Genomic DNA, 27,087 nt, shown 5'->3' on the forward strand with positions numbered 1-27,087 from the left:
AAAAAACGCAAACCTTGTCAGGTCGGCCACTGTTAAGAATGAGCAAATATCTACTATTTTATGGAATTAAGGACGGGTTAAGGAAACGGGGTAATGCTATGAAGGTAGCTGGTAAAACAACATTTTAAAACCAGTTTATAGCACATGTTAATCAGGATGGGTACTGGGACATTTATGAACTCAGGACGGTTTTTATAGATCCTTTGATATTATTTCTGACTTCATGAATTTTCTTATATTGTTTTACCTGATAAAGTTTAGTTTTATAGTATTTAGCAACTTTTACGTCTTACAAATTTTTCTTGCTTAAGAAATAAAAAACTCAAGTAACTATTTTTTTTTTCAGCAAAGATAACGCAAGAAGAAAACTAAATAGAAATCGATAATCTACCCAATCTATAAAACAATCCAAAAAAAATGCCTTCAAAGAAAAAACTGTTTGAAGAAAAAAAGAAGCTGGAAACAGAGAAGAAAAAATCAAAGGTAAAAAAAAAAAATAAAACCTTTCACAGTTGTAAATTTTTGGGATAGCGAGTTTTAAGCTGTCCCGAGACCACCATTTATATAGAGTAAAGTAAGGCATGTTCCCGTGTCCAGAAACATAAATTTTGAAACCAACCTAACAGGTTATTGAAATAAATTGCTTTTTTACGTATTAGTTCAATTTTGGATAATTTTTCAAGTAAAAATGAGCAAAATTTAAGTTTTAGATTGCTTGCAATTTTATACAAATGGCGGCTGCCAATCGGTAAAAAATACAAATTTTCGTTGGCTTGCTAACTACCATAAGAATTTTAGGGTTATTTTTTAGGGTTAGTTCTGCATGACCCAAAACCCTAAATTCCACCCAATATAGATGGAATTATTGGGTCAGCTTGAACTTTAATATCCAAAAATTTTACCATATTATTTTCTAACAATTGCATTAAACAACACGCTATAACACAAATTCATTTTAGGAATTGCAAAACCAAATTAAAAAGAATAAGGTGGACATAGGCAAGTTGGAAGCAGAAGTTGATATGCTTATCGAGAAAAACACACAGTTTGAAAACGAGATTTCAGAATTAAAGAGGTTAATATAAATTAACATCTGTACTTTTTTATCTTAGCTTTTTTACTATTCTATATAGTTTTTAAAAGTATTTATACTTTTAAAAACTATATAGAATAGTAAAAAAGCTAAGAAAGCTGCAATTGATAATTGAATATGGCAATCGCATGTGGTAACTGCATGTGATAATTAAAGTTGTAATGATTCTCTGGTAATCTAATTTCTCAATATTAGCATAACTATTTTTTAAACAAACAAATATATGAAAACTAATTCAGAAATTTAACAATATAAGCTTTCATATTGTCTTAAGTGGGTGCTTACGGTTTCCTAAATATACTATATAGTAAACTATGACAACTTCCGCAGTATTCAAGACCAATGTTCATGTTAAGCTTACAGACGTTAAGAAACATAAATATTCAGCTATTCCTTCGTATTACATTTCAAAAGATTAAGTTATGAGGGAAGTTCGATAATAATTGTAATTTTGTTATTTTTATTAAAGTTGGTATTTTTAAATAAAAAAATGGCAAGAAAACGCGAATAGTCAGTAGAAACACGATCGGAAATATTTACATATGGGCTAGTTACAAAAAAATATAAAGTTTTTACTTCAACGGTACGGAATATTATAAAAAAGAAGGAAGAAACTGGAAGTGTGGTCAATCGGAAACGATCAGGGCGTCAGCGAATTACCTCTGCTAATGAAGACAGAAGAATTGCTACCATTAGTAATAGGATACATAGATTAGGGTAAGGTTGCCGATATTGTACCCCCAAGACCAAATTTTAAAATTTAGGCAATCTACTGAATGGAAACATGAATTTTCAATTGTATTTCATAATTTAGGGATTGCTTGTTGTAAAGATGTTAAAAAAACTCAAAATTAAAAAACCGTAAAGTCTCGAAGAATCAAATTAAAAAAATAGCGCTAAGAGTACAATTAAGGAAACTAGATCCTTAATTGTACCATTTGTAATCCAATATTGTACCACTTTGTTGATTTCAAATATTTTACAACTTCGCAAACATTTTATGATTTTAGATTTAAGGGATTAAAAGACCTGATTAAAATGAATGGTTTTTATAAAATCAGCCATTTTAAATATTCTGATATTATATAACATAACATCTAATTACCCATAATATAACGAAATGAAGTTTTTTATTTAACAAACTCTATGCAAATTGAATTTTTTTTCTTCTAAAAAAAATGCCGAAAACAGGTACCACCACATATGGTAACATTTTTATTTAATTTATATGTTTAACAATGGGTTAGCTAGGATTAGAATAGAGGAGGAAGGCAGATATCAAAGATAGTTATACTAAATAATGTAAAACAATAATGCTATATCTGTTTTAAAAACAGTTATAGTAAATATTGTAAAATAAAATACATAAAAACAGTATATTTGGCAAAAATTGCAGATATATTGTCTCTGTTATTGATTCACACCTGCACAGTCAACGTGACACCAGCCCTGACAAGCAAGACATTTTATCATATTCTTTTTTATCACAAAGGTAACAAAACCAGCTTTCACTATGAAGAGATGTATTTGCATGCTTGAACCTTTTTACACCTTTTTTCTGCTCTGTTCTACCTTTTTTGCTGATATTGGTAAAACTGAACTAGAGAGTGCATCTTTATAAGGACTACTTGTCAATACAAGGGTAATACTGGAGTTTTTCTTTTTTTTTGTTTAAGTGGTGAAGTTCGTATTGGAAGTTTGGATATTTTTTTAATTGGAATCTCAAAAGGGATTTGATAAACTTTACACGCGTTTTTTAGCAATCAAAATGTTAGCGTCGGTACAATTTAGGATCTGCCTTGAGATACAATTTACGCAACTAATCTGACATTCAGTTAATTAAAAAATTTGACAACTAATAATAAAGTACTTTAAATTCTAGGTAGTTATTTCGAATTTAGATAAATTATGCTTTAACATAAATACACTGAAATACGCTTTAGTGAAATACGCTTAGCCATAAATCCCTAAAATAAGAAATTTCCAATAACAAACCAACAAGAGCTTACTCTGGCCTTAATGCAGTTGGATGACAAAAAAAACAGTTGACTCCTTAATTTCATTCAGCAAAGATAAAAAATAAGTTAAAAAATTTCTTGTGGGTTGTAAAAATAGCGAGTTATGTTAAAAGTACAATATAGGCATCGGTACAATATTAACAACCTTACCCTATTAACGGAATCAGAAAATCTGTAACAGCAGTGAAGAGGGGACTGATGGGAGCAGGGCTTGGTGGTAGAATATCTGCAAGAAAAACGTTTCTTCGGCCCCAAAATAAGAAAAGAAGACTATTGGGCAAAACAATATGAAAAATTTACTGTTGATCATTGAAAACATTTGACCGGTAAGTCAAAATTCCAAATATTTCGTTTGAAGAGAAGAGTATTTGAAATCGGACAACTGGAGAACGATTGATTTTTCAAGAAGATAATGACCCAAAGCATTACTCAAAAATTTGTAGGAAGTGAATTAGAAAATGATAATTGAAAGAATGATTTGGTCTCCTCGATCACCCAATCTTTCCCCAATTGAATTTTCATGGGATGAATTAGACAGATATATCAAAATATTAATACCCAAGAGTGAAAAAGATGCGTGGGAAAAACTTAAAAGTGATGTCACTCACTAGACTTTCAAAATAAAGAAAAGTTGTTATGCAGAAACCACGAAGATGTAAGCGGTTACTGCCCTTAAAGGTTATTGCCCATAGCAGAGAGTAACTTATAAGCTAAATTGATTTGCCAATTTATTTTTCATGTAACTTTACTTAATACTAATAGAGCATATATTTCAAGTGAATTTCTTTTTTAATTTTTTTCCCTCGTTTGTAAGTAAAACATTGAAAACAATAGAAAAATTTTTTTTATTAATGTATACATTACGGTCTATAATTATTCATTCGAATAATTATGGAAGGTAGTGTATACACTAGCTAAAAAATATTTATAACCTAAATGTTTCTTTTTAGAGTTTTTCGCTATATGAAATATTATTCTAAATGTAATGACTTTTCATAACATAACGTTTTACTCAAATAGAAATGCCCTATTGTACTGTGTTGATAAATATCAAGCTATAACCAGGGATCAACTGGTGCATCAGTATAAAAAAAAGAAAGAGTATGTCAAAAACTAGAAATAAAATAGGCAATGGTGAACTTTGGCATTGTGTTTAAAATACTATAAGTAATATGTAGAAAATTTTAGGTACCAACTTGAGTTAATTTTAGTTGCCTGTATAAACCACTTACACTCATTCCAGAGAGATATTTTCACTTTACAAAAACTTTTTTCAAAATCTAATTTCACTTTGTTAATATTAGTTAAGAGTTCATATTTGTTAAGTTAAATTGAAGTAATAGAGAGGATTTGCAATAATTTATGATGATAATGATGATGATTAACCGTGTAATCTATTTTTATTCTGTAAAAGCCGTAAGCCATAAAAGCCGATTATTGAAAAATTACCTTCGTTACGCAGCTTTGGTATTGTTCATTTTTTAAACTTTGTTTTGTTTCTTAGTTGATACCTCTCTGGGGATTGCTAATCAGAAAAATTATGAGCGGAAATAGGTACGCATCTTCGTAAACAAATGTAAAAAAGAATTTAACAACATACAATATAACATTTGAATTAATTACAATCTCATCGATTTGATTTTTATCATTTTGAAAATTAAAAAAAAAAAAAAAAAATTAATTGTTATTTTCAACTCTCCACTTTGACTGTCCCTCCCTAGCTATAACTGGCTACCAACATTTACGTATGTAATAAATACTCAAATTAAACTATAATATAATACTCAAATTAATACACAAGTTAAGTTTATATACGAAGCTGATTTGTTGATTAGATATATTTATCTTTCTTAGTAGACATTCCTTTAGGGAAGAAATCAACTATTTGTTTTAGTGAATGATAATGATCCATAGGATTTTTGAAATATTTCAAGAACCACTAAATTGACTTTGATAATTTTTTTTATTGTTTTAAAATAAATTAATCTCCAAATACAGTAAAGCTTTTAGAAAACATAATCTTAGAGCTGATTAGAATGTTTTCTCAATTTATTGTGAACACTTTGCATGAGCTTTTTGTACGAAAGTTTTCATAAAAGTACGTGACGTCACACCCTAAATTTTACCCTTCTTATGCAGCTCAAGTTTTATACTTGCCCAAAAATTTTCAATTGGACGAAGTTGGGCACATTTGCTGGAATCATCTTTTTTGGGAAAAAATCGATGCCATTTTATTGATACCATTTGATAACACTACTTAAGTAATTCCAAGATGCAAGATAAGTTAGAAGACGGATGAATCATCATGTTTTCGGATCATAGGCATAAGACGCTTTTTTAAACCCTCACGTAAACTGTTTCCGTTCATGAAAAATGATCGAGTTTTGAAACCATACCAACACATGGCTTGCCAAGCCATAACTTTCTAGTCAAAATTTTAATTAATTTTAATTTCTTTTTTTGATTGAATTTAATTGCTTTAATTTGATGATATGATTTACAGTTTTACTTTGAACTTTATGCTACTGATTGAAACATTACGAATTCCAAGTCACTCGTCCAAAATGAATTTTCTCATTTCTATTTGCATATAAATTTTATTTATTTGGAATAAACTTTTTTTAAAAATACATTCATACTATTTAAAAGGGAGATAATTTTTCTTTAAAAAAATAAAAAAATAATAGAAATTGATGAAGTGTTTTTTGAAATATTTTAAATATCCCATGGGTCATTCTCATTCCGGACTGTCTTTAAGTTCTATTTTAAAACCATTTTAAGTTCTATTTTAATATAACTGCTCTAATCTGAAGTTTAGAATAAAAAAATATTATTGTAAAATATTGTAATAATATTTTTGTACTTTCAACTTCAGAGATTAGAGCACTTTACATTTATTTTGAGACATATGTTTCTTAATTCGCATAAAATTCTCCATTATAATCAATCCTCAAAATAGAAAGGGGGGGGAGGGGAGAGGAGAGGGGAATAGAAGTGCAGTAGCGCCGCACAGTGGAAAATAAAGGTGTGTTTCGGACCAAAAATCGATAACTTTTTTGTTACTAAAAATAGAGATTTGAAATTTTGCACAAATGTAAAGTAGTATATGACGCTTCTTGAGAAATACTTTTTATAAGAATTTTTTGTAATACAATATCAAAAATAAATAAATAAAAATCAAAAACTTCAAAATTGGCAGATTGTTAATTTACACTTTAACACAATGCTTTACAAATGTATGAAAATACCTTAAAATTATTATAAACGACGAAAAATACATAAAGTGCTTACCTACTAATTATAGAAATATTTAAAACAGTTTCTTAATAACAATTTTTAAATAGTTGCTTTTATGAAATCGTCGCCTTAGAGGGCAGAGGTTCTATCTCCATTTTGGGTAGTTTTGCAGGAGAACAAAAACAAAGTTTGAGCATTAAGCATAAATCAGCAATTTCATTTTTTGTTAGTGTTAATGTTTTTTGATCAATTAGAACTATCAAACATGATTGGAATAACTCAACTTTTTTGAAATTATTAACATTGAAGATGTCCCTTAAAGTCATAGTTGAATTTGAGCACAACATGGAGATAGAACCTCTGCCCTCTAAGGCGACGAAATAATGTATAGGTATATTAAGGTGGTACCAGGGTAAAGGTAACTTTTTAACAAGAAATTGAAAGCTATTAATAGACTTTAGCTCTTTTCTATTAATGAACAAAAAAAATATATAAAACAGTAGCCCAAAAAATTTTTTTAGTGATGACGTCATTAATTATGCGCATAATTAGTGTAATGTAACCCCCAAAACTGCTTATTCTTTCATCTAATATAACTAACTCAAAAAGAGTCAAAACTGCTTGAAGATTTGAACATGAATTCTTTAATGTATTAAGAATGTTGTCTATGAAACAGAATTTTTTAAAACATTTTTAATTTTATCAGGTTGACATTCGAACTTTAAGATATAAAGCTAAGGGTAGTTTGGGACCAAAGCATGATAAAAATGAGTTTTAAATAAAAAATAACAAAAATTTGCTTCACAGACAACATTCGTAATATGTTCATCTTTAAACCTGTAAAATTTCAGCCCATTATCTATTTTCTATGAAAAGTTATTTTTTCTGAAAAATTTAGATTTAGAGAGAAAAAAGGCGTTTCTAAGGTCGTTGTTATGAAGCAAGAACCAAACTGCTCTTTAAAAAAAGGCCAAATTTGATTAAAATTAAGAAGATTTTTGACTTTTTGCAAAACGCTTATTGAAATAGGTAGATTTAAGAATTCAAAACATTAATTTTGGTATTTTTCAAAATTTTATCAAAAATAGCCGTTTTTTACCCTGGTACCACCTTAAAGGTACTATATCATAACTACGTAGGGACTTTCAGTTCCTGAAATCAGTTCGTTGACTTTCAAAAGCTGCAGAGTATCTTCATCAAGTTCTTGCACATTTCACGCAAAGAATTTATTTGGCTCTTTACTTCATCTACAATGGCTTTATTTTTCTTGGAAGTCTCTTTGCAGAATTCTATGCATATAGGTCGACAAAAACGAACATATGAAGGTGCCGGATTTTTGATATTTGACTGGCAAACAACTGCGCCAGTTACTTTATCAATTAGTTTGATAGGCACCAAAGAACTAGTAAACAAATTTGCATCAGAAATAAGTTCAGATTCCTCTGGAAGTTTCTACTTGTATTGGCTTTGGCCAGAGGAACCATCACAGGCCCATTTACTATATGAAATTAAATGCTTGAATTCAATACTGTACACGGAATCTATGGTCAAAATTCTAGCTACAGTGTGATCCAATAAATCTTGCAGTTCCAGAATTTTCGGATGTGTGTTCTTAATTTCTATTGCAGAAGATGGTGGATAGCAGGTCTGTTTAATTTCTTGAATTTTACAATATGGTGGAAATATGGAACAGTTTCGTTCATTTGTCACCTTCCTCATGTACAAATATTGTGCTTTTGTTAAATCTAAATCAATAAACACGCTGAGTGCTTCTTCATCAGTTAGCATATTTTTCTGGCTTGCGTTTTCCATAAAACTCGATATTAATTTTTTTTTGTCTTTATCAGCAATCCTTAATGATTCCACAAGTTTTGCTTCTGCTTCTTCTCCTATTGAATGCAATGCCTGAAGATATGTATTAAAGATATGCTCGAATCCATATTCCTTAAGTAACATGGAATTTTTTCTTTTTTTGCTGGATTCTGACGAATCTCCATAAGACACCCACGGCCTTCCGCGTTTTTCAAAAGAAGTAGATGGCGTGGAGTCGGTAATTGCCTCTTCTGAGTTAGGTAAAGATACTTAATATCCAACCAATCACTGTTCTTAGATAAAAAAGCTTCCTTTTTCCGTGACGCCAGTATCCATCGTTTATTAAAAGACGGAACAATGTGCCTTTAAATATCACTAATGATGAAACACAAGTTGTCCTCAGAAAGTTGATAATTTTCTTTTAAAATTGTTGACAGTGTCTCAACTGTCTTTCCTCCATCAATATTGGAAAGCAATAATTTACATTTCAAACACTTAAAAGTTGTCATTTTAACAAGTCACAAAAGTAACTTAAGTAATATTCAATACTCAAACGAGTCGATTTAATTTCCACTATGAATTTGTTACACTGATATAAATGTTTCAATTCTTTATATATTGGCAGTGTACATTCACCACAAAAGGAGTGCAAAAATAAAAGAATGCCATGGTATCAATAAAAAATTGATAATAAATTAAAAAACATATACCAAGCTATTGTTATAAATGAACAAAATTTGAAACCACGATAAAAAGCGGTTTTCTGTTTTTTTACTTTTATCACTATTTTCTCGATAACTTCGGAAACCGCACGTTTCTGCAACTCATTCTTATACATGTTTTTAATAAACACCTAGGCTACAATACTACATTAAATGTAAAGCGTGGGGAAGCGTGGGTAACTACTAAAAGTCTCAGTGAACTTGAAGAATATTTTTTTTTTATTTATTTTATTGTTCAAATAATTACTCCTAAACTGAACCTTATAAGTAAAAATGTATAATTTTCTTAAAATCTCCATAACATGAGCTTTTCAAAAATGTATAATACTTTATACTTATTCCTAGAAAGTTTTATAGAAAATTAACTTTTAGAGTGATGAAGCGAACAGGTTTGAAATGAACATCCGCAAAAGTAATAAACAATAGGGCTTCAAAACTTTTATTTTTACATAAAGTTATGTGAAATTCCTGCATTATAGTAATGATTGACCATTAAACTATTAAATAAAATTGAAATTTAATGATAGTAGCGACATTAGTAACAAACATTTATGATATGCTGTTGCTCTTCAATTTTCCACTGTGCGCCGTGCAAGTTTTATTTCCAGGGTACATTTGATTTAGTTTCCAAATAATATCTATAAATTCTTTTTGAAACAAATTAAAGCTTTATGATCTTATAGAAATTTAAATGAGTTGGAAGAGAAATCAAAATCTCTCCAAAATGAGTTTGACTTGTTGGTGGAAAGCCATAAAGAACTACAAAACAACTATGAAGAGTGCTCCTTACAGCTTAAAGAGGCTCAAGCTGCTGTAAGTTATATTTGCTTTTTGAAAGTAAAAATCTGTTATATTTGGGAGATATCCAAAACTTGATTAAATATTTAAAAAAAAGGTGCTTGGGCTAAAGGCTTGGTGGATACACATTTGTTATTCTATTATAGATAATACTGTCTACAAATATACTTTAATTTTGTATAAACTAATGTATAAATCTGTTACTATACATTACATCTTGTATTTTCAGAACGTTGAATCAACAGCATCTATAGAAAATTACAAGCAGGAGATTTTGAAACTCCAAGATGCTCTAAAGGATTTAGAAAATTTTGAAAGTAATGGGTTTAACCATTTATTTAATCAAATCCTATCATAAATATATTAGCTAATCAAACTGTTGTAATTGAGTTGCTTTTAACATGAATATTTTAAAATCACAACAATAGGTCAAAGTTCTGTTAAATTTTAGAGACAATGCAAAATTTTAAAGTAACGGGACAAAACAATTAAAAAGTCTACAATAATTTTTTTTTAAGGAACTATTGAGGATTTGAATCAGGACATTCAAAGATTAAACTTACTTTTGGATTCTTTAAAACTAAAGCATGATAATGAAGTGGAAGGAATGATAAAAGACCATAATGATCAAGTATTTTCAATAAAGCAAACATATGAGGATAATATAGAGACAATGAAGAAGCAGCATGAAGATCAAGAGAGATTAATGAAAGAAATCCATAATAAAGATGTGGAAAATATTAAAATAGAGAATGATAATAATACAAGATTGCTGAAGGAAGCTCATGATAAAGATATTGAAGATTTAAGAAGGGCCCTTGAAAATCAAGAAGTCTCATTAAAACTTGCACACAAAGAAGATGTTGAAGTGTTAAAAAAAGCACTTGAAGATCAAGAAGTTTTGTTGAAGGAAGCACACGATAATGATGTTAAGAATTTGAAAAAAGAGCTTGCAGATCAAGAAATTTCATTTAAGTTAGCTCATGAAAATCAAATTGAAGAGATGAAAAGGGAACTTAAAGATCAAGAATTTTCATTAAAGATGGCATATGAGAAAGATATTAACGAGTTAAAAAGTGAACTTAAAGATCAAGAAGCTTCATTGACATTAGCACACAAAAAAGATGTTGAAAGTTTAAAAATTGAACTTAAAGAACAAGAAGCTTCATTAAAAGAAGCGCATGAGAAAAGTGTTAAAAATTTGACAAAAAAATTTGAAGATCAACAAGTTGCATTAGAAAAGCAGCTCCAGGAGTACGAGGTAAATTTCAAAGAAAATGGAAATGAAGTAGAAGAGCTAACAACTGTTGTTAGTAAAGCAAAAGAAGAATTGAATAAAGCAAATGAGTTGCTTGATGAAACAAGGTAAATTTTAAGAGTTTTTAAACAGCTCATGCTATTGCATTTGTATTTATACTGTCATTTTGATGAGTTGTCTTAATAGAAGTTGCTATATTTTCAAAAGTGATGATCTAATAGTTTAATTTTTTACTTATATAGTTTCATAACCTTTAAGAGTCATTAAAAATTTAAATATTTTAACATTGATGTTACATATCATTATTTAAATACTATGAACCTAAATATTATAGAGGTACATTAAATCAAAGAAATCTGGACATAATGGTAATGGAATCAGAAATAGTAGCATTAAAAAATGAAATCATGGTATGACTGTTTTTCACATTTTAATGTCTTTTATAATAATATTTTATTATTGATTATTGAGTTACTTAAGACTGACAATGAGATGAAAACTTACTTTTGCTGTTATGATTTAATTTCAAAAGTTGTAATATAAATGCCTATTACTATCATGTCTGAATTTGATGTGATCTGATGTTTGTCCATCGAAAATGTCTAATGCACACCAAACTATTTATTTTGATGATGATGATGATGATGATGATGATGATGATGATGATGATGATGATGATGATGATGATGATGATGATGATGATGATGATGATGATGATGATGATGATGATGATGATGATGATGATGATGATGATGATGATGATGATGATGATGATGATGATGATGATGATGATGATGATGATGATGATGATGATGATGATGATGATGATGATGATGATGATGATGATGATGATGATGATGATGATGATGATGATGATGATGATGATGATGATGATGATGATGATGATGATGATGATGATGATGATGATGATGATGATGATGATGATGATGATGATGATGATGATGATGATGATGATGATGATGATGATGATGATGATGATGATGATGATGATGATGATGATGATGATGATGATGATGATGATGATGATGATGATGATGATGATGATGATGATGATGATGATGATGATGATGATGATGATGATGATGATGATGATGATGATGATGATGATGATGATGATGATGATGATGATGATGATGATGATGATGATGATGATGATGATGATGATGATGATGATGATGATGATGATGATGATGATGATGATGATGATGATGATGATGATGATGATGATGATGATGATGATGATGATGATGATGATGATGATGATGATGATGATGATGATGATGATGATGATGATGATGATGATGATGATGATGATGATGATGATGATGATGATGATGATGATGATGACAACGACGACGACGACGACGACGACAATGACAATGATGATGATGATGATGATATTTTAATAAAAATGGTTTAAGCTATTCCATAATATGCCATGATAATTCATGCCATAATAATTTCTTTTTTTAGCCACTTCGGAATATTATTGAAGAAAAATCTAATTTAGTAATAACTTTGTGTGATAAACTTTCGCAAAATGAAGGTTTTTTATCAAAAGAACAAGAGTTGCGTCTAAAGCAAGAAAAGGTTTTTTGTTATGTTTTTTAAGTAATTTTAATTTTAACATATCAGACTGTGTATCTAGTAGACCCTATATTTTTTATTAACATATCAGACTGGATATCTAGTAGACCATATCATGGTCTACTAGATATGCAATCTGAAATGTAACATTTGGAAAAGAGAACTCACAGTTTATGATATTCTCATGCCCAAGTTAATGATAATTCATGCACAAATTACAGATAATTTCAAAAAATGTATTCTTGGAAGACATTAAACTAAAAACTTCAATCAAAATTAATAGTTACATTTTATTACACTCTATTGGCTAAAAGGAACAAAAAAAGTTAAGAACATTTGATATTGATGAACTTTGAATTTTTATTTACATAAAAGACAACGTGAAAAGTCCTAGCTAGATAGTTAGATAGAACAACTAGATGTAATCTATGTGATTGTTTTGACATAATTATTATACTTTACATGTTGTTATATTTTACATTTTGTTATAGTTTATATTTTACATTTTACACAATATTTAGTATTTTCAATATACATAACAAAAAATTTTTTATATGATATTTAACTTTTTCCAGGAACTTGAACAGTTTGCAATTATGAGTCATGAAAAAGGTATCATTGAAGCAGAATTAAATCAATTTAAAGATCAATTGGCTCGTGTGAATATTGAGTTAAATGAAGCTAATCAATTGCTAGAATCATCTAAGTGAGTTATAGAAGTATTTTTTATGCTGTCTTTTTTGGGCTTGGGTTTCTTGGGCTTGGGTTTTGTCTATGATTCTACCAAAGTTTCTGCATTTAATTTAGAAATTCATCTGACCAAAGGTATTCACAGATTGTAGAAATGGAATCAGAGATACTCAAATTAAGCAACGAAGTTACAGTAAAATATCTTTTATAATGTTTTATAGTAAAATTGAAAATATTTTGTAATTAAATTATACATAGCCATAGTATTTGCCAGGGTTTTTTTTACACAGTATTTTAGTTTGCAATTAGCAATTAGTCTTAGTATGGTTGGTTCTCCCTCTACCTACCCCTCCCTAGCTTGTTCAACAATCAATATAGTGCAGTCTTATTGCTGGCTGATTGTCCTAGTTTATTGTCATGGCTGTTGTATAAATATTATTTATGTTTTCTTTTGTATCATTTTTTTTTATTTTACACTATATTTTTTAATGACATTTTTATAAAGACTTTACAATTTAATGATCATTTAATGGTTATTATAAAAAATTTCACAATAAGAATAATATTTTAACAATAATTTAAATAGTTTAACATTAAATCTTACTTAAGAAAATTTTTCATATTTTTGTTATTTTAGATTCTTCGTAAAGAATCTTGTGAAAATATTGCCATGATTACCAGTCTACATAATCAACTTTTAAAAGAGGCAACTCTTCTGTCAGAAGAACATGATTTGCGAATGAAACATGAAAAGGTTAAAACGAAAGATTTTTTTATGTAAAACCTCAGTTACTCACTTCACAAGTTTTTTAAATTATTCTTGCTAATAATTTAGGAACTTAATCTTGTTTCTTTTTAGGAGCTTGAACAATTGACCATTGCAAAGCAAGAAAAACAAAACCTTGAGGAAGAAATGTATCACTTGAAAAAGCAGTTTGAAATGAAAAACTTGAAATTGAAATTTTTAAAAAATAAAATGCAAAATGCTTGTGATCAAAAAGAGGTTAATTGTCTTTTTAATTTTTAAATGGTGTGTATTTATTGATGTTAAATATTGTTACATGTATACATTTATATATGCATACATACATACATACATACATACATACATACATACATACATACATACATACATACATACATACATACATACATACATACATACATACATACATACATACATACATACATACATACATACATACATACATACTTACATACATACATACATACATACATACATACATACATACATACATACATACATACATACATACATACATACATACATACATACATACATACATACATACATACATACATACATACTTACATACTTACATACTTACATACATACTTACATACATACATACATACATACATACATACATACATACATACATACATACATACATACATACATACATACATACATACATACATACATACATACATACATACATACCGTCACCCTAGAATTGGTTTGTTCAATATCCACTTTTTACTGAAAATGAGTTACTGTTACAGAATTTCATTTTTAGATAAGCTTGTTTAATATCTACTATAAAATATACAGAATCTGCATTTCTTATCAAAATATTCAGATCTCTTTTGTTCAAAATCCAAAAAAGAAAACATCAATTTATTACATTTTGTTCAATATCCGGATATTGAACAAACCAGAACGTTATTTTAATGCGTGTGTAATTGTGGTTTAACTTCCAAATCGTCGTTAGTTCTGCTCTGTTTAATATCCAGCTAAGCCAATCACTGCGTCTGGTGAGGTCGCGTGACAAGTTGTTTCATAAAAGTTTGTTGTCAGTTTGTAAACACTTATATTGGATAAATCTTTAGTAATTGAAAATAATGATAATATTATAAATGAAACTGAAACCATGAGTGTGACAGAGGATATTTACAACATTGAACATGTGGGACAAAATAATAGTACATCTACAGAGAAGAATGAAGATGGTTCAAATAAATCTAAATCTTTGATTTCAACAACGGAAAGTAAAGGAACATTAACTAAAAAAAGAAAAAGGACCCCAGAAAATTGGCAAAAAAATGTAAGGAAAACAAAAAGAGAGAGGGGAGAAGAGTATGTTGATATTAAAGGATAACTACATCCTGCAAAAAAAGTTAAAGGAGGCTGTAAACCGAAATGCAGTCATAAATGCAGTGATTATTTTTCCAATGAAGAAAGAAATCAAATAATGAAACAATTTTATAAATTGTCGGATGAGAAAAAGCTACATTTTTACAGTAAGTACACCATTAGGGGTAAACCATTTCGGAAGCGAACATACAAAGAAAAGAGCAGAAAATCACATGTGTACAAGTATTATTTAGAGCACAACAATACTCGTGTGCAAGTTTGTAAAGAATTTTTTTGTGGCACACTGAGCATCAGTCAACAACGTATATATTACTTTCATGAAAAAGTTCAAAATGCAACAACTTCTGTACCAAGATCACCACTCAAAGGTCGAAATGTCAAAAAACATACATCAAACGAAAAACTAGAAAGGGTTAGAAATCACATTAAATCCTTTCCTGTTGTCGAATCACATTACTGCCGTGCCAAAAGCAATAAGCAATATTTAGATGGTAGTTTAACTTTAACAAAAATGTATGATCTGTACAAGGTTACAGATGAAAATTCTGTAAAAGAAAATATTTACAGAAAAGTCTTCAATGAGGAGTTTAATTTATCATTTTTTAAACCTAAGAAAGATAGATGTGATGAATGTGAAGAGTATAAAATCCTTAAACAACCATCAGAGGAAAGAAAGTATCAGCAAGAATTGCACATCCAAAGAAAATTAGAAGGATTTGAGGAAAGAACGAAGGACCGGCAGTTAATTAATGGTATAATAGTTGTAGTTTTTGATCTTGAAAATGTTTTTAATCTGCCAAAAGCTAATGTATCAAGCTTTTATTATTTTAGTAAACTTAATGTTTACAATTTAACTGGTCATTGTAATATTAACAAAAGGGTATACAACAGCATATGGTCCGAATACTTAAGCGGGAGATCTGGGAATGATATTGCTAGTGCAGTTGTGAAAATATTAAAAAATATAGTAAAAGACATTCCTTATATAAGTAAAATCATTCTGTGGTCGGACAGTTGCATTCCACAAAATAAAAATTCAATAATGAGTTTAGCATTACTTAATTTTTTAAAGTCAGAAGACAGTGGCAAGATTGAAATTATAGAGCAAAAATTTTCAGAGCCAGGACACGGTAACTTACAAGAGATTGATGCAGCACACAGTGTTATAGAGCGTTACACTAAAAATTTAGAAATATACAGTCCAATTGGCCTGATAAGAGTGTTAAAAAACATGCCTACTAAATCAAGTAATTTCAAAATCCTGCAGATGGTTACCACAGATTTTCTGGACTATCAAAAAGCAGCAACCTCTCTATTTTCTAAAATTCCTTACACGAAAATAAAACAAATTGTGTACAATAAAAATACAATTTTAAAAGTCAATTTTAGAACATCTTTCAATGAAGACTTTAAATGTGTTAGAATTGGATATAAACGAAGTACAAGGAAACAAAAATCTACTGAATTACTGCAATTGCCAAAAGTTATGGCCTTAAAAACTGAGCAATTTTCACTATCGGAAAATAAAAAGAGAGATTTAGCCAAAATGCTGAAGTATATTCCCCATGAAATTGACAAACAATATTATGAATTGATTTTAAAAACTAAAAAACCCATAAAACAAAACCAAAAAAGAAAGAAGACTGCTTATAAGACTCTATGAAACCATAGTATTATAATACTACATAATATTATAATCATAATATAGTTCTTCAAACTGTATTTCATTTTGTAAAATTGTTAAAGAAAACAAGATTATATATTATTTGTGATTAGTGTTGCTTTGTTCATTATCCTGAAATTTTGTTCAATATCCAATAAAATTATCAAAGATTTTGTACTCAGTGCAGTTTTGTTCAATGTCCAAATGAGACATGCTAATATCGTTTTAATTTTAGGTAAACAAGCTTTGTATTTTAATTTATCAATAATTTTAAAGTAAAGATAGTACATTAAAACATCTATACTAGCTTTAAATTAAATACGAGAGCAGTAATAACCTCCTAAACTTTTACCGCGTTTTACCAACAATTTGTAAATTGGTCTGTTGAACAAACCAATTCTAGGGTGACAATACATACCTTTAAAAACAAAAGACCTTTAAAAATTTTTATAGCAAAGTAGTACTACATTATGTCTTAAATTTATTATATATTATATTACACTTATTTAAATTAAGTTCTGAAACTTACACATTATCTGCAATTCTACTTTACTAAGAACTTTCATAATCAAAAAACATATAAAGAAATCCTTTACAGTTGAAGTTAGCTCTTTATTATTAGTACTCATTTTCAAATGAATATGGTTTGTCAAGGAAAGTTCTTCAATTAACATATAAAATATTCCTTTTGTTCAAGAAAAGTTGGTTTAATATTTCTCATATTAACTAATTTAAAAGTTGTTTAACAAAACTTTTAAGTTTTTTTAAAAGTTTTGTATGCCAATATATAGTTTTCAAATCTTTTGTATGGTATAAAAAATTGTTTAAGAGTATGGTATAAAAATAAGGAAAGAAGCAAAGCAGATGTTATTTTGAAGAATGAATTTTGAAAAATTGTAGAAAGCAGAGTCGGTATTGTTTCTGCTTCCTGAAATGCAAAAGAAAATTGAGCATCTTGACAAAGAAAAGCAAAAGTTAGAAAAGAACATTGAAGAACAAGTTCAGAAAGAAAAAGAAAGAATTGCTCGAATGGAGTTTGAAAAACAAGAAGAAGAAGAGAAGGCAAAAATTCAAAAGGAGAATTGGGAGAAAAGAATGCTGGGAATTGGTCGATGTCTGCATGACCAGTTTTCTAATGAAATGCCATTAAACTTTTCTAGCAGGTGAAAATTTCATAAATTGTTTTGTTTTCTTTCTCTATGTATGAGTTGATTTGGAATGGCTTCTTCTTTAAGTTTGTTTTTTTAGTGAGCTTTCTTTTTACTACTTTAAAGAAAAAAAAAGGTAGCAATTTTTTTAAAGTCTTAAAAAAAATAAATAGATAAATAACATGGTTCAATGAGAAAACCTCAGTGACAAACTTCACAAAAATTTATTCACATTTTTTTTTTTTTTTCTTTTTGAATAATATTTGAAAAAAATTTTCATTGTATTTTTGCAATGGAAATAAAACTGGAGCAAAATATAAATCAATTAGAAAGTTTTAGAAAGTTTTGTATTCAACTCAAAGAGAAAATGAATAATTTTACAATGGAAAAAGTTAGGCAAACCATGCTGGCGTAGTTGATAATAAAAACTGTCAATAAAATAAAAATTATTAGTAAGAAAGTTTGAGATTTTCATGTAAACTTCCAAATGATTTATTTTAAAAGACTTTTGCTTTAAAAGGCTATTTTTTCTTCTAGCATTCATTTAAGTTGCTGTAGCAAGCTTAAGCAGTTGTTTTAGATTTTCTGAGTATTTTTTCTATCTACGTCATTTTTTGTTATGCTTTAATGTTTGTATTTTATCTGCTTTTTCAGACCAAAAAGTGCACCATCTTTAAAGCCAAGACCTCCCATTTCCAAGTACAGATATTCTAATGGTGTACTTCGAAAGCATAAGAACATACCGACATTAAATCCATCATTTCTTCAAACTCCTACTGAAGTAAGTTTTCAATTTTATATTCATAGACTTTACACACTTTGACATCAATTCACTGTTTCACTGTTCTTTTGTTTCATGCAGGGTATACTTAGTTATAAAAACCTACAAATCATGTAAAATCACAAGTTTTTGTAATTCTAAAATATGGATTTTTAAAATATTCAAGGGGTTTTCTGTAAAAAAGTTTAGTTCAATATCCCAAATATTTCGGAGAAAGTTTTAAAACTGTCTAACTAATGAAATGATATTACAATCAAGAAATCTAGTACCACTGCCTACTTTTTTTACATTTTTTTCTTATTTTTACATGTATTCTTTTATAATATATACTTTTCTAACAACAATTTCATGTTCAAAAAGATAATTTTTTTCAGTTAAAATACTTAACATCAATTAAAGTTTTTAAATGATTACTTAACAGAAATTGATAAACCTAATAAAGAAAAAGTTTTAAATTTTTGCCTTAAATTTTTAAGAAGCAGAGAAAAGTTTTATGCTAACACAAACACAAACCCTGTTAACAAAACCTTTGTGACTTTCTTTTTTTTTTTGCAGGTTTCCAAAGGTACACGTAACTAACACCTCATAAAATTTTGGACAAAATTTAAAAACTAATATTTTAAGAACTAATAAGTTTTATTATTTAATATTTCAACTGTTGATATGTTAGTATACGTAGTTTATAAATATTATAAATATTAAAATAATTATTTCAAATACCATATTTAGCAATATTATAAAGTTTCTTTGAAAGATGTTTTATTTGAGTAAGGAAAATTTCTTTATTCATCTTTGAATAACAATATCTAATTCTTGCTTCAAGCTCTTCCAAATTCTTAGCTCTCCAATTATTCTCGTACACTAGCTGTTTTAAATCACCCCAAAAGTTTTCAATTGGCCTTGCTTCTGGAATGTTAGCTGGGTTTATATCTTTGGGTACAACTTTGATTTTTTTAAATTTTAAAAAGTCGATGACCGACTTTGCGTAATGTGATCAAGCTAGATCAGGCCAGAAGATAAACTTATTGTCTTTTTTATAATATTCTGATACTAGAGGAAGTAAAGTTTTTTCTAGTATCTCTTTATAAGTTTACTGGTTGATTGCCTTATTACTGTGATGAATATAAAGAGGGCTTATTCCACGGGGGGCTGATGCAACAAGAAACTAAGAGCTTGTCCTTGTACTTTTTACGCAAATTGTATCTTACTTGGTCAGAACATTGAGAAGGATCAGCAGCATAAAACCTATCATTGCCATCTAATGTGCTATTATTTAAGGTAAAATAGCTTTCATCATCCATAACAAAATCCAAGTTTTTATAATTTTTGTACAATTTACGAGATTTAGGACGCATAGCTTTCTTCTGCTGATGGCTACAATCTGGATGATTTGTTTTTTTTGAAAGTTCAAATGTTAGTCATTGTTTTTAATAATTGGGAAATTCGAGTTTGACTAAAGTTAAAAACTTGAGCTACTTTCTTTTGGGAGCACCCTGACTTAAGTTTTAAAAAATCCAGCAATCTTTGGAATATTTTCTTTAGTAGCTACCTTAGCAATTCGACCACTTCCAACTTTTCTTTTTAGAGATCCATTCTCCAATTTTACAATTTTGTTGTAAGCAGTTGATCTGGGTAAACCCAATTTCATAAACTGCTTAGCAACAAACGCTTTCACTTTTTCTCGATTTTTTTGGAAAAAATTTCCATAATTTTTTTGAGGTCCTTTACTTTGACCATTTTATTTTCAATATTTAAATAATATTTTTAACTTAATTAAATTAAATTTAAATAGATTATAAAATCCTCTTTCAAATAAGTATAAAGGTTTTTTGCGTACATGAAATAAATTACATAACAAATGCAATTAAAATTTGTCCGAAATTTTATTTATAGGGTGTTATTTCAAGGTTTTTTTTTTCAACAAATTGCTGTTTTATGTTTTTCATTTTTTGTTTTTTTTTTGTTTTTTTTTTTTTAATAATTCTATATTTGTTTCTATTTCTTTATTAATTATTTTAGGCTGGTTGCTCACTGGTACTTGATAACAAAAGCTTGCCTCCTATTCAAAATAATTCCTTTGTAGAAAGTATTTTCCCCAACACTCCAGCTTATGCTCAGCTTAAATCAGCACAATCATTCCAAAGAATATTAAAGGATCAAAAAATTGTCCAACCAAGAATATTACTGCTTGAAAATGGTGAAGAAACACCAGGGAAGAGGTTATTAGCAATTGGTGACCGAGTTTCAGCAAAAGTGAAATGCAGTTGCTGTAATTTTGTTAAAATTTGTTTACTTTGTTTTAACTTGCATTAACTTTGGATCAGATATCACAATTCATGCCAACACACCATTACATACGCATAATTGCGTTTTTCATTTTTTCATATATTTTTGCTAATTAATTAATTATTAGGTAATCTCTCTCAGACGTTTTTTGATAAGAAGGGAGGAATAGTAATCATCTTTTGTCTTGAAGCTGAAGTTAAAGATACAATAAACCTTTAAAGTGACATTTTAACTGTTTTCTGTGTTGTAACTATGCAATAGGGGTCACGATTGCTACTCAAGTAACTGTAATTTAAATTCAGTAAACAACTCATTTTACAAAAACAAAAGTGCAACTTTCTCATGAAACAGTTTCCATTGCATAACTGTAATAAAGAAAAAGATTACCTCTCAAAATTTAACTGTAAATCTTCTCATTCTTTAAGTAATTTCCCTAGCATCACTTGTTCAAAGTTTTTAGTATCTTTATTTTTTTGATACACAAAGTAATTCACTAAAATTATAACATCTTCTAATGGTAAAAAAGATGTTGAAAATTTCAATAATCCTTCTACAGTTTACCCAGAAAAATATTAGAAATTTATTTCAAAGCTATTTAAACAAAAGAATGAAAGAAATTTAGTCTTGCTGAAAATTATTTCTGATATAGGTCTTTTGTTCTTTAAATTCAAACTTACAAATCATTCTTAATGATAATTCAAACTAATGCAAGTCTCTAACTTCACAACAACATTCAAAAGAAAGTGTTATTTCTATTGCTGTTACTTTCTCTAGCTGCGCATAATGGTTCCTTTGAAGAGCATCTTGGAACTGTAGCATTTATTGGTTTTGTTGACGGCAACGATGTTGATGTTTATGTTGGATTGAAAATGGATGATGAAGGTATTTGAAATTTTTCTACTTTTTTTTTCTTTTTTACTTTTAACTGAATTCATGGTTCAGACCTTGAAAAACCTGGAAAACAAGGTTTTGAGATAAATTCAGGGAAATTCAAGGTAGATGAGGGGAAAGTTTGGGGGAAAATATGGGAGAATTAGGGAAAACTCAAGGAATTTTTATTGTGTTTTTGATTTTTTCTCTTGGGTGTCAAAATACTTTTAACACTTTTTTATTGTAATTTTTGTTTGACCTATTCATAACAGTTAACTTTTCATATGAAAGGAAGATAAAGTTAAATCAATCATCCATTACTTTTGGAGCTGAGAAGGAGACATCAGTGGTAAAAAATCAAAAGGCCAAAAAAGAAAGAAAAAATTTATAAAATGAAGAATGCACATGTAGAAATTTTGATATAAAAGTACAAATGGAAAAATCTTTTTTAAATTTTAACCAAAAGTTAGAGGAAGAATTTGAATCGTTTGTTTTGAAATCATTTTTTTATACGTGATGTAGCAGGTGTCAACTTCATACGTAAATATATCAGTTATCGTATACGTAAATATAGCAGGTATCATCTTCATATATTAGTATAGCAGGTATCATATTTATACATTCATGTAGCAGATAATATATTTGAACTGTAGATTTTTTAGTCCCATCCATTTGATATAAAATTTTTAGATTTTAATTTTGGCTGAAATAGGACAAATATACTCATTGTTATACTCAGGGGGAAAAAAAATTTTACCTGATTCTGCGAAAAAAAGCCTGATTCAAGGAAAATCTGTTTTGATGTTAAAACTCAGGGAATTTCTAGAAATATTTATTATTCAATTCTGTCTGAATCATGGTATTGCTTCAAACAGTTTCATAATATTTACGGTAAATGTCGGTTATTTCGAACTCACAAGAACTCACCAAAAATTTTGTTCGAAATAGCAAATGCTCAAAATAACAGAAGATTTATAAAAATCATATAAGTCGGGTTGAAATACAAGAAGAAAAGTGCTCAAAGACTTTTGTATCCTACAACTCCTAAGTGTGCAATTTAAAAAGGTCGTTTATTATGGCTCGCTTTTTTTTTTAAATGTTCTTCTTTTAACTTTTAAACATTCTATATACAAATGCTACGTATTTAAGTACTATTTGTCTGTTTAGTTGGTTATACAGATGGTAAAATTGACGGTAAACGATATTTTCGTTGCGAAGCACGAAAAGGAAGATTCGTTCGTTTAAATGATATCCAAAAATGTAACGATATTTCGGTAAGTTGTTAAGATTGTTAGCTTTTATAAAGTATTTTTATTTTGTTGTTTTAATCTGTTTTGAAATTTGTCTAAAAGAAAAATAAAGGAATGTATATATATATATATATATTGATATTTTTTTTTCTTTTAGTATGTAAAACCAGTTTTTTCAAAAACGTGTTAACGACTATCTTGAGCTTTGTGAAAATCCCCATCAAGGGTTACACAAAAAGTTATGTTTTAAACCTAAAAAACTATTTGAGTTTACTGAAATGTTTGTGTGTTTGTGTATTTAACTCTTGTTCTTCATTCTGGAAATGTAATAAACGTGTGCAACCCTCTGGTTGCGCATTCCCTTTTATAAACAGTAATAAAGTATCTATAAAATATATATTTATAAAACACAGAGCATAAAATTTTTTATTTATCCTTGCAGGTCTTGTGTTATTTTGAGTAGAAATTTGTATTTTATATTACTACATAATCGAAATATTTATTATACAAAAAAATGTCTTATTTTTATAGTTTTATGGGCAAACTTGGTTTTGGATGGTAATTTAGTCTCAGGTAGTCCGTCTTTTCATCAACGTTTTTTAGGTTTCAATCTCTTTAAACTTATGCTCCTTCTCAATCGAACAATTAGATTTTTCATTTTGGAGAGGGGGGGGGGGGTAATTTAAAAAGACAAAAATATTTGGATATATTTATATGCAGATTTTTATCAGAAATCTGAATCAGTAGATGCGTTAGGGAGTGGGGTTGGGGGGGAGGGGTGTATTGCTATATAATTTATAGAATCAAAAAGAAATAAAGTGGTCCTGGTTTATTTCTGCTCTTTACACAAATGAACTGTATCTCAGGCGCCTTGTCAAATATTTCATCAATCTATGACAACACTATTAAATGATAAATGGTTTGAAGATGTAAGTAAACTCTCGGATACAATCACAGTATTTGACAAATCAAAAGCTTTAACAAATTTACTATGGGAGTACTTCTGATTTCTCTAAGGGACATATAGTTACAGAATCGTAGCAGCTAAAAGAATTGAAATTAATGATTATGATAAAAAATCATTCTAATTAAGTTTAAAGTTTGCCGTGTTTCACTTCCTTTATGCGAAACACGCCAAATGTGATGCAAATATGATATGGCAAATGTTGGCATTAGAGGTTAAAGGAGATTGAGAAGATAGTATATATAAGGAAATGCCGGTTCTGGCTCATGAGCACAAAAACGCATGAACAACTATTCAATTTTTTAATGAAAGTAGTGTCTCAAATGCATATTTTTAAGTATTGAAGGAGGATAATGATGATTTTTCAGTTTTTAAAAGCGTTCATCCTTTTAAAAATGGTTAATGACTTTAAAAAGGTTGTAGATGGTTAATGACTTTTGCTAATGGCTAACCAAGATGGCGGCTTTATCATGCAAGAAGATCCAAGATGGCGGCTTCATTCTACAGTCCGTGTTTTGTAGTGACCGATGGCTAGTGTGTGATTTCCGTCTTCTAAGATAATTCTTTTATCATCTTTTGAGCTGAGTGCGACCTTGTTGATTTCTTCTGTGTAAACGTCATGTTGATGAGATCGAAAAACGTTCATGGTGGCAAGATGTTCATTTCCACTTAATAAGCAATCTTTAAAATGTTGATGTCTTATTTTATTTTCAACCACACACTTTTTGACACCTTTGCATTTTTTGCTTTCTTTATCTTCAGAGATGCAGTATGAATAGAGCTTGGGTCGAAGTCCAACAAATTCTGTGATTTGCTTACCACCTGCTTCGTCTTTGAACATACCGATAACCTTTTTATTTTCACCTACTTTGAATCCAACGTTTTGAATGGCAGGATGGTCTTTTGGGAATTCGCTCGTGTCAAATTTAGCTTCAACATCGTCAGCAATGTCTTCATAGAAATCTTCTGTTTCGATTTCAAAAAATAGCGAGTCAGTGTCAGTCATGAGCAACTTGGCTTTATTACCGTATTTAGGCTTGATGTAGTCGTAATAGAACTCATACATGAGAGTTTTGCTCAGGTCGAGGATGGCCATACCCAAGTAAACAGGTTTATCGTAAGTAACTTGTATTTTCTTCATGTGAATCGCAGCAAGGTTTTCGTCAAAAATGACATGTCGATCATAGCGAGTCTCTTTAGTTAATTTCAAGACTTCTTTTCTTGTGGTGACCAGTTTAATATCAACATGCTTTTCGATATTTTCCATGGTTTTTCCAAAGACAGCGTTATTCATGAGCTTGAAGAATTCTTTTTCACTTTCGTTTCGACCAGGCTCTGCTCTCTTTTTGGTGTTTCCATCAATGTATGATTTCATGAAGGGTTCTTCTCTGAAGGTAAAGCCTCGATGAATTTTAGTGATGACAAGACCAAGTCGTTCATAAAGTTTAAGATTTTTATGGTGAATGACGTATTTTTCCTTGTTGTTTAAATTGGGAACGAGCTTGGGTACTTTTCCAATGGTTAATCTTTCAGGAGCCAAAGGGTAGTCGTTGTGTAAATCGTGAAGCTCTTCAGGGTAATCTAAATCGACTTCAAGAATGCATGGCATAGATTTCCAATTTTTTAGCTCTTCATCGGTCATCCATCTGAATCCACCAACGGGAAGAGGTTGACTCATAGCCCATCCGTATAAATTGTTGGCGTCTAAATACTGTAGGAATTTCGATGGTTTTGAAGGATCATATTTGTCCATGTATTTGTTGTTTGCATTTCCAAGTCGGTTCGAGATCATGCTAATTCCACCGCGTATTCCTTTTTTAACCATATTGAGCATATCAGGATCGCTTAAAAGTTCAATTTCAGCTTTAGTACTTTTAAACATGGCTTCCATACCGAGTCCAGGACAGGTGTAAAACTGAGCAGGGTCAAGACCGTAATTTTTCATGCAATCGTCTCTAAAATTTTCAATACCGTCTTCTAGAATTAAGACGTCAGACACGTTATAAATTTCTAGGTAATCTCGAAAGGTTTTGCATCCAAAGACTTTCCAAACGTTTTGCGCATGCGCATAGTCTTCCTCGCTGATATGTTTATCATCCAGTCTAGAATAAAAGGATTCTTTAGGCGGTAATTGCGTTTCGGATAATTTTTCAATGGAGTCCATCCATTCGTAAGGGAAAATGCCTTTTTTTCTTATCAGGTTGAACTGTTCCTTTTTAGGATAATATTCAGCCACGTTTTTGCATTGTTCGTCAGTCATATTTTTTGAGATTTTTTCTAATTTGTCAGGCATGAACCTGTAGCTGTCAAGAAACCTCATCTCTCTCAATACTTCCTTTGGTTCACCTTTCTTATCAATCGAATCTCCCACTTTGATTTTTTTAGAGAAGCTGATATATTTCTCATCATTGTTGGGTATACAATTGAGCTTTCCACTTTTTATTGATGAACAAGTGACTATCGTAGCCAGACAAGTTGTGTATAAATACAGGAATAAATTTTGGAATTCGATATTTTTTATTGCAAGCATCATGAGCAGCACCACGGTACTTTCCAGTCAAATGGCAGTGATCTCACACTTTGTCACCGTCAAGATCTTTTCCGCAAATGTGACATTGAGTTGCTGCTTCAAACTTCTTCTTATCCTCATCCGTCTCTATTCTATTTTTCTTCCATTGTTTTTGCAGCGAATCGATAATTTTCCAAATCTTTTTATTGTCTGCTTCAAGCATGTCGATAAACTTTTGAGCTACGTCATCCTCTTCGCTTT

The 27,087-nt window shown here is 29.4% G+C and overlaps 2 protein-coding genes across 6 annotated transcripts; one reads left to right on the forward strand and one right to left on the reverse strand.

The window, feature by feature from the left end:
* LOC145194208 (uncharacterized) lies at nucleotides 1-23,868 on the forward strand. 5 transcript variants are annotated; one of them, XM_090068553.1, is made up of 19 exons: nucleotides 1-104; nucleotides 347-483; nucleotides 960-1,075; nucleotides 9,566-9,695; nucleotides 9,910-9,997; nucleotides 10,199-11,045; nucleotides 11,273-11,348; nucleotides 12,433-12,549; nucleotides 13,122-13,252; nucleotides 13,354-13,429; nucleotides 13,874-13,990; nucleotides 14,096-14,239; nucleotides 17,919-18,181; nucleotides 18,267-18,302; nucleotides 18,821-18,947; nucleotides 20,967-21,216; nucleotides 22,008-22,115; nucleotides 23,271-23,377; nucleotides 23,511-23,868. In XM_090068553.1, exons 2-19 carry the CDS (start codon nucleotides 418-420, stop codon nucleotides 23,541-23,543), a joined length of 2,832 nt encoding a protein of 943 aa, XP_089924679.1. In that variant the 5' UTR covers nucleotides 1-104; nucleotides 347-417; the 3' UTR covers nucleotides 23,544-23,868. The 5 variants fall into 5 exon arrangements, with proteins under 5 accessions (XP_089924679.1, XP_089924680.1, XP_089924683.1 ...); XM_090068557.1 differs by lacking the exons at nucleotides 1-104; nucleotides 18,267-18,302 and adding an exon at nucleotides 4,616-4,665 and having other exon boundaries at nucleotides 345-483; XM_090068556.1 differs by lacking the exons at nucleotides 1-104; nucleotides 347-483 and adding an exon at nucleotides 4,616-4,665 and having other exon boundaries at nucleotides 972-1,075.
* A 945-nt stretch (nucleotides 23,869-24,813) lies between these two features.
* On the reverse strand, nucleotides 24,814-26,577 carry LOC149880765 (uncharacterized). The gene is made up of 2 exons (XM_090067878.1): nucleotides 25,886-26,577; nucleotides 24,814-25,537 (listed from the first exon to the last, which is right to left on the reverse strand). The coding sequence occupies exons 1-2, from the start codon at nucleotides 26,575-26,577 to the stop codon at nucleotides 24,814-24,816; spliced, it is 1,416 nt and encodes a 471-aa protein (XP_089924004.1).
* Nucleotides 26,578-27,087: the final 510 nt, after the last annotated feature.

Source organism: Hydra viridissima, unplaced genomic scaffold (genome assembly GCF_058129835.1).
Source record: "Hydra viridissima isolate aposymbiotic clone 2 unplaced genomic scaffold, HvirCarnegie_v1 scaffold_12, whole genome shotgun sequence".
NCBI classification, from domain to species: domain Eukaryota; kingdom Metazoa; phylum Cnidaria; class Hydrozoa; order Anthoathecata; family Hydridae; genus Hydra; species Hydra viridissima.

Excerpts from the sequence above, each read along its gene's own strand:
- LOC149880765 (XM_090067878.1), bottom strand. The coding sequence starts at position 26,577 with ATGACTGACGAACAATGCAAAAACGTGGCTGAATATTATCCTAAAAAG. Across the intron at positions 25,538-25,885 it reads GATTTAGATTACCCTGAAGA|AAAAGAAGTCTTGAAATTAA; the intron begins GCTTCACGATTT and ends GGTCACCACAAG.
- LOC145194208 (XM_090068553.1), top strand. The coding sequence starts at position 418 with ATGCCTTCAAAGAAAAAACTGTTTGAAGAAAAAAAGAAGCTGGAAACA. Across the intron at positions 11,349-12,432 it reads CATTAAAAAATGAAATCATG|CCACTTCGGAATATTATTGA; the intron begins GTATGACTGTTT and ends TTCTTTTTTTAG. Across the intron at positions 12,550-13,121 it reads TGCGTCTAAAGCAAGAAAAG|GAACTTGAACAGTTTGCAAT; the intron begins GTTTTTTGTTAT and ends AACTTTTTCCAG.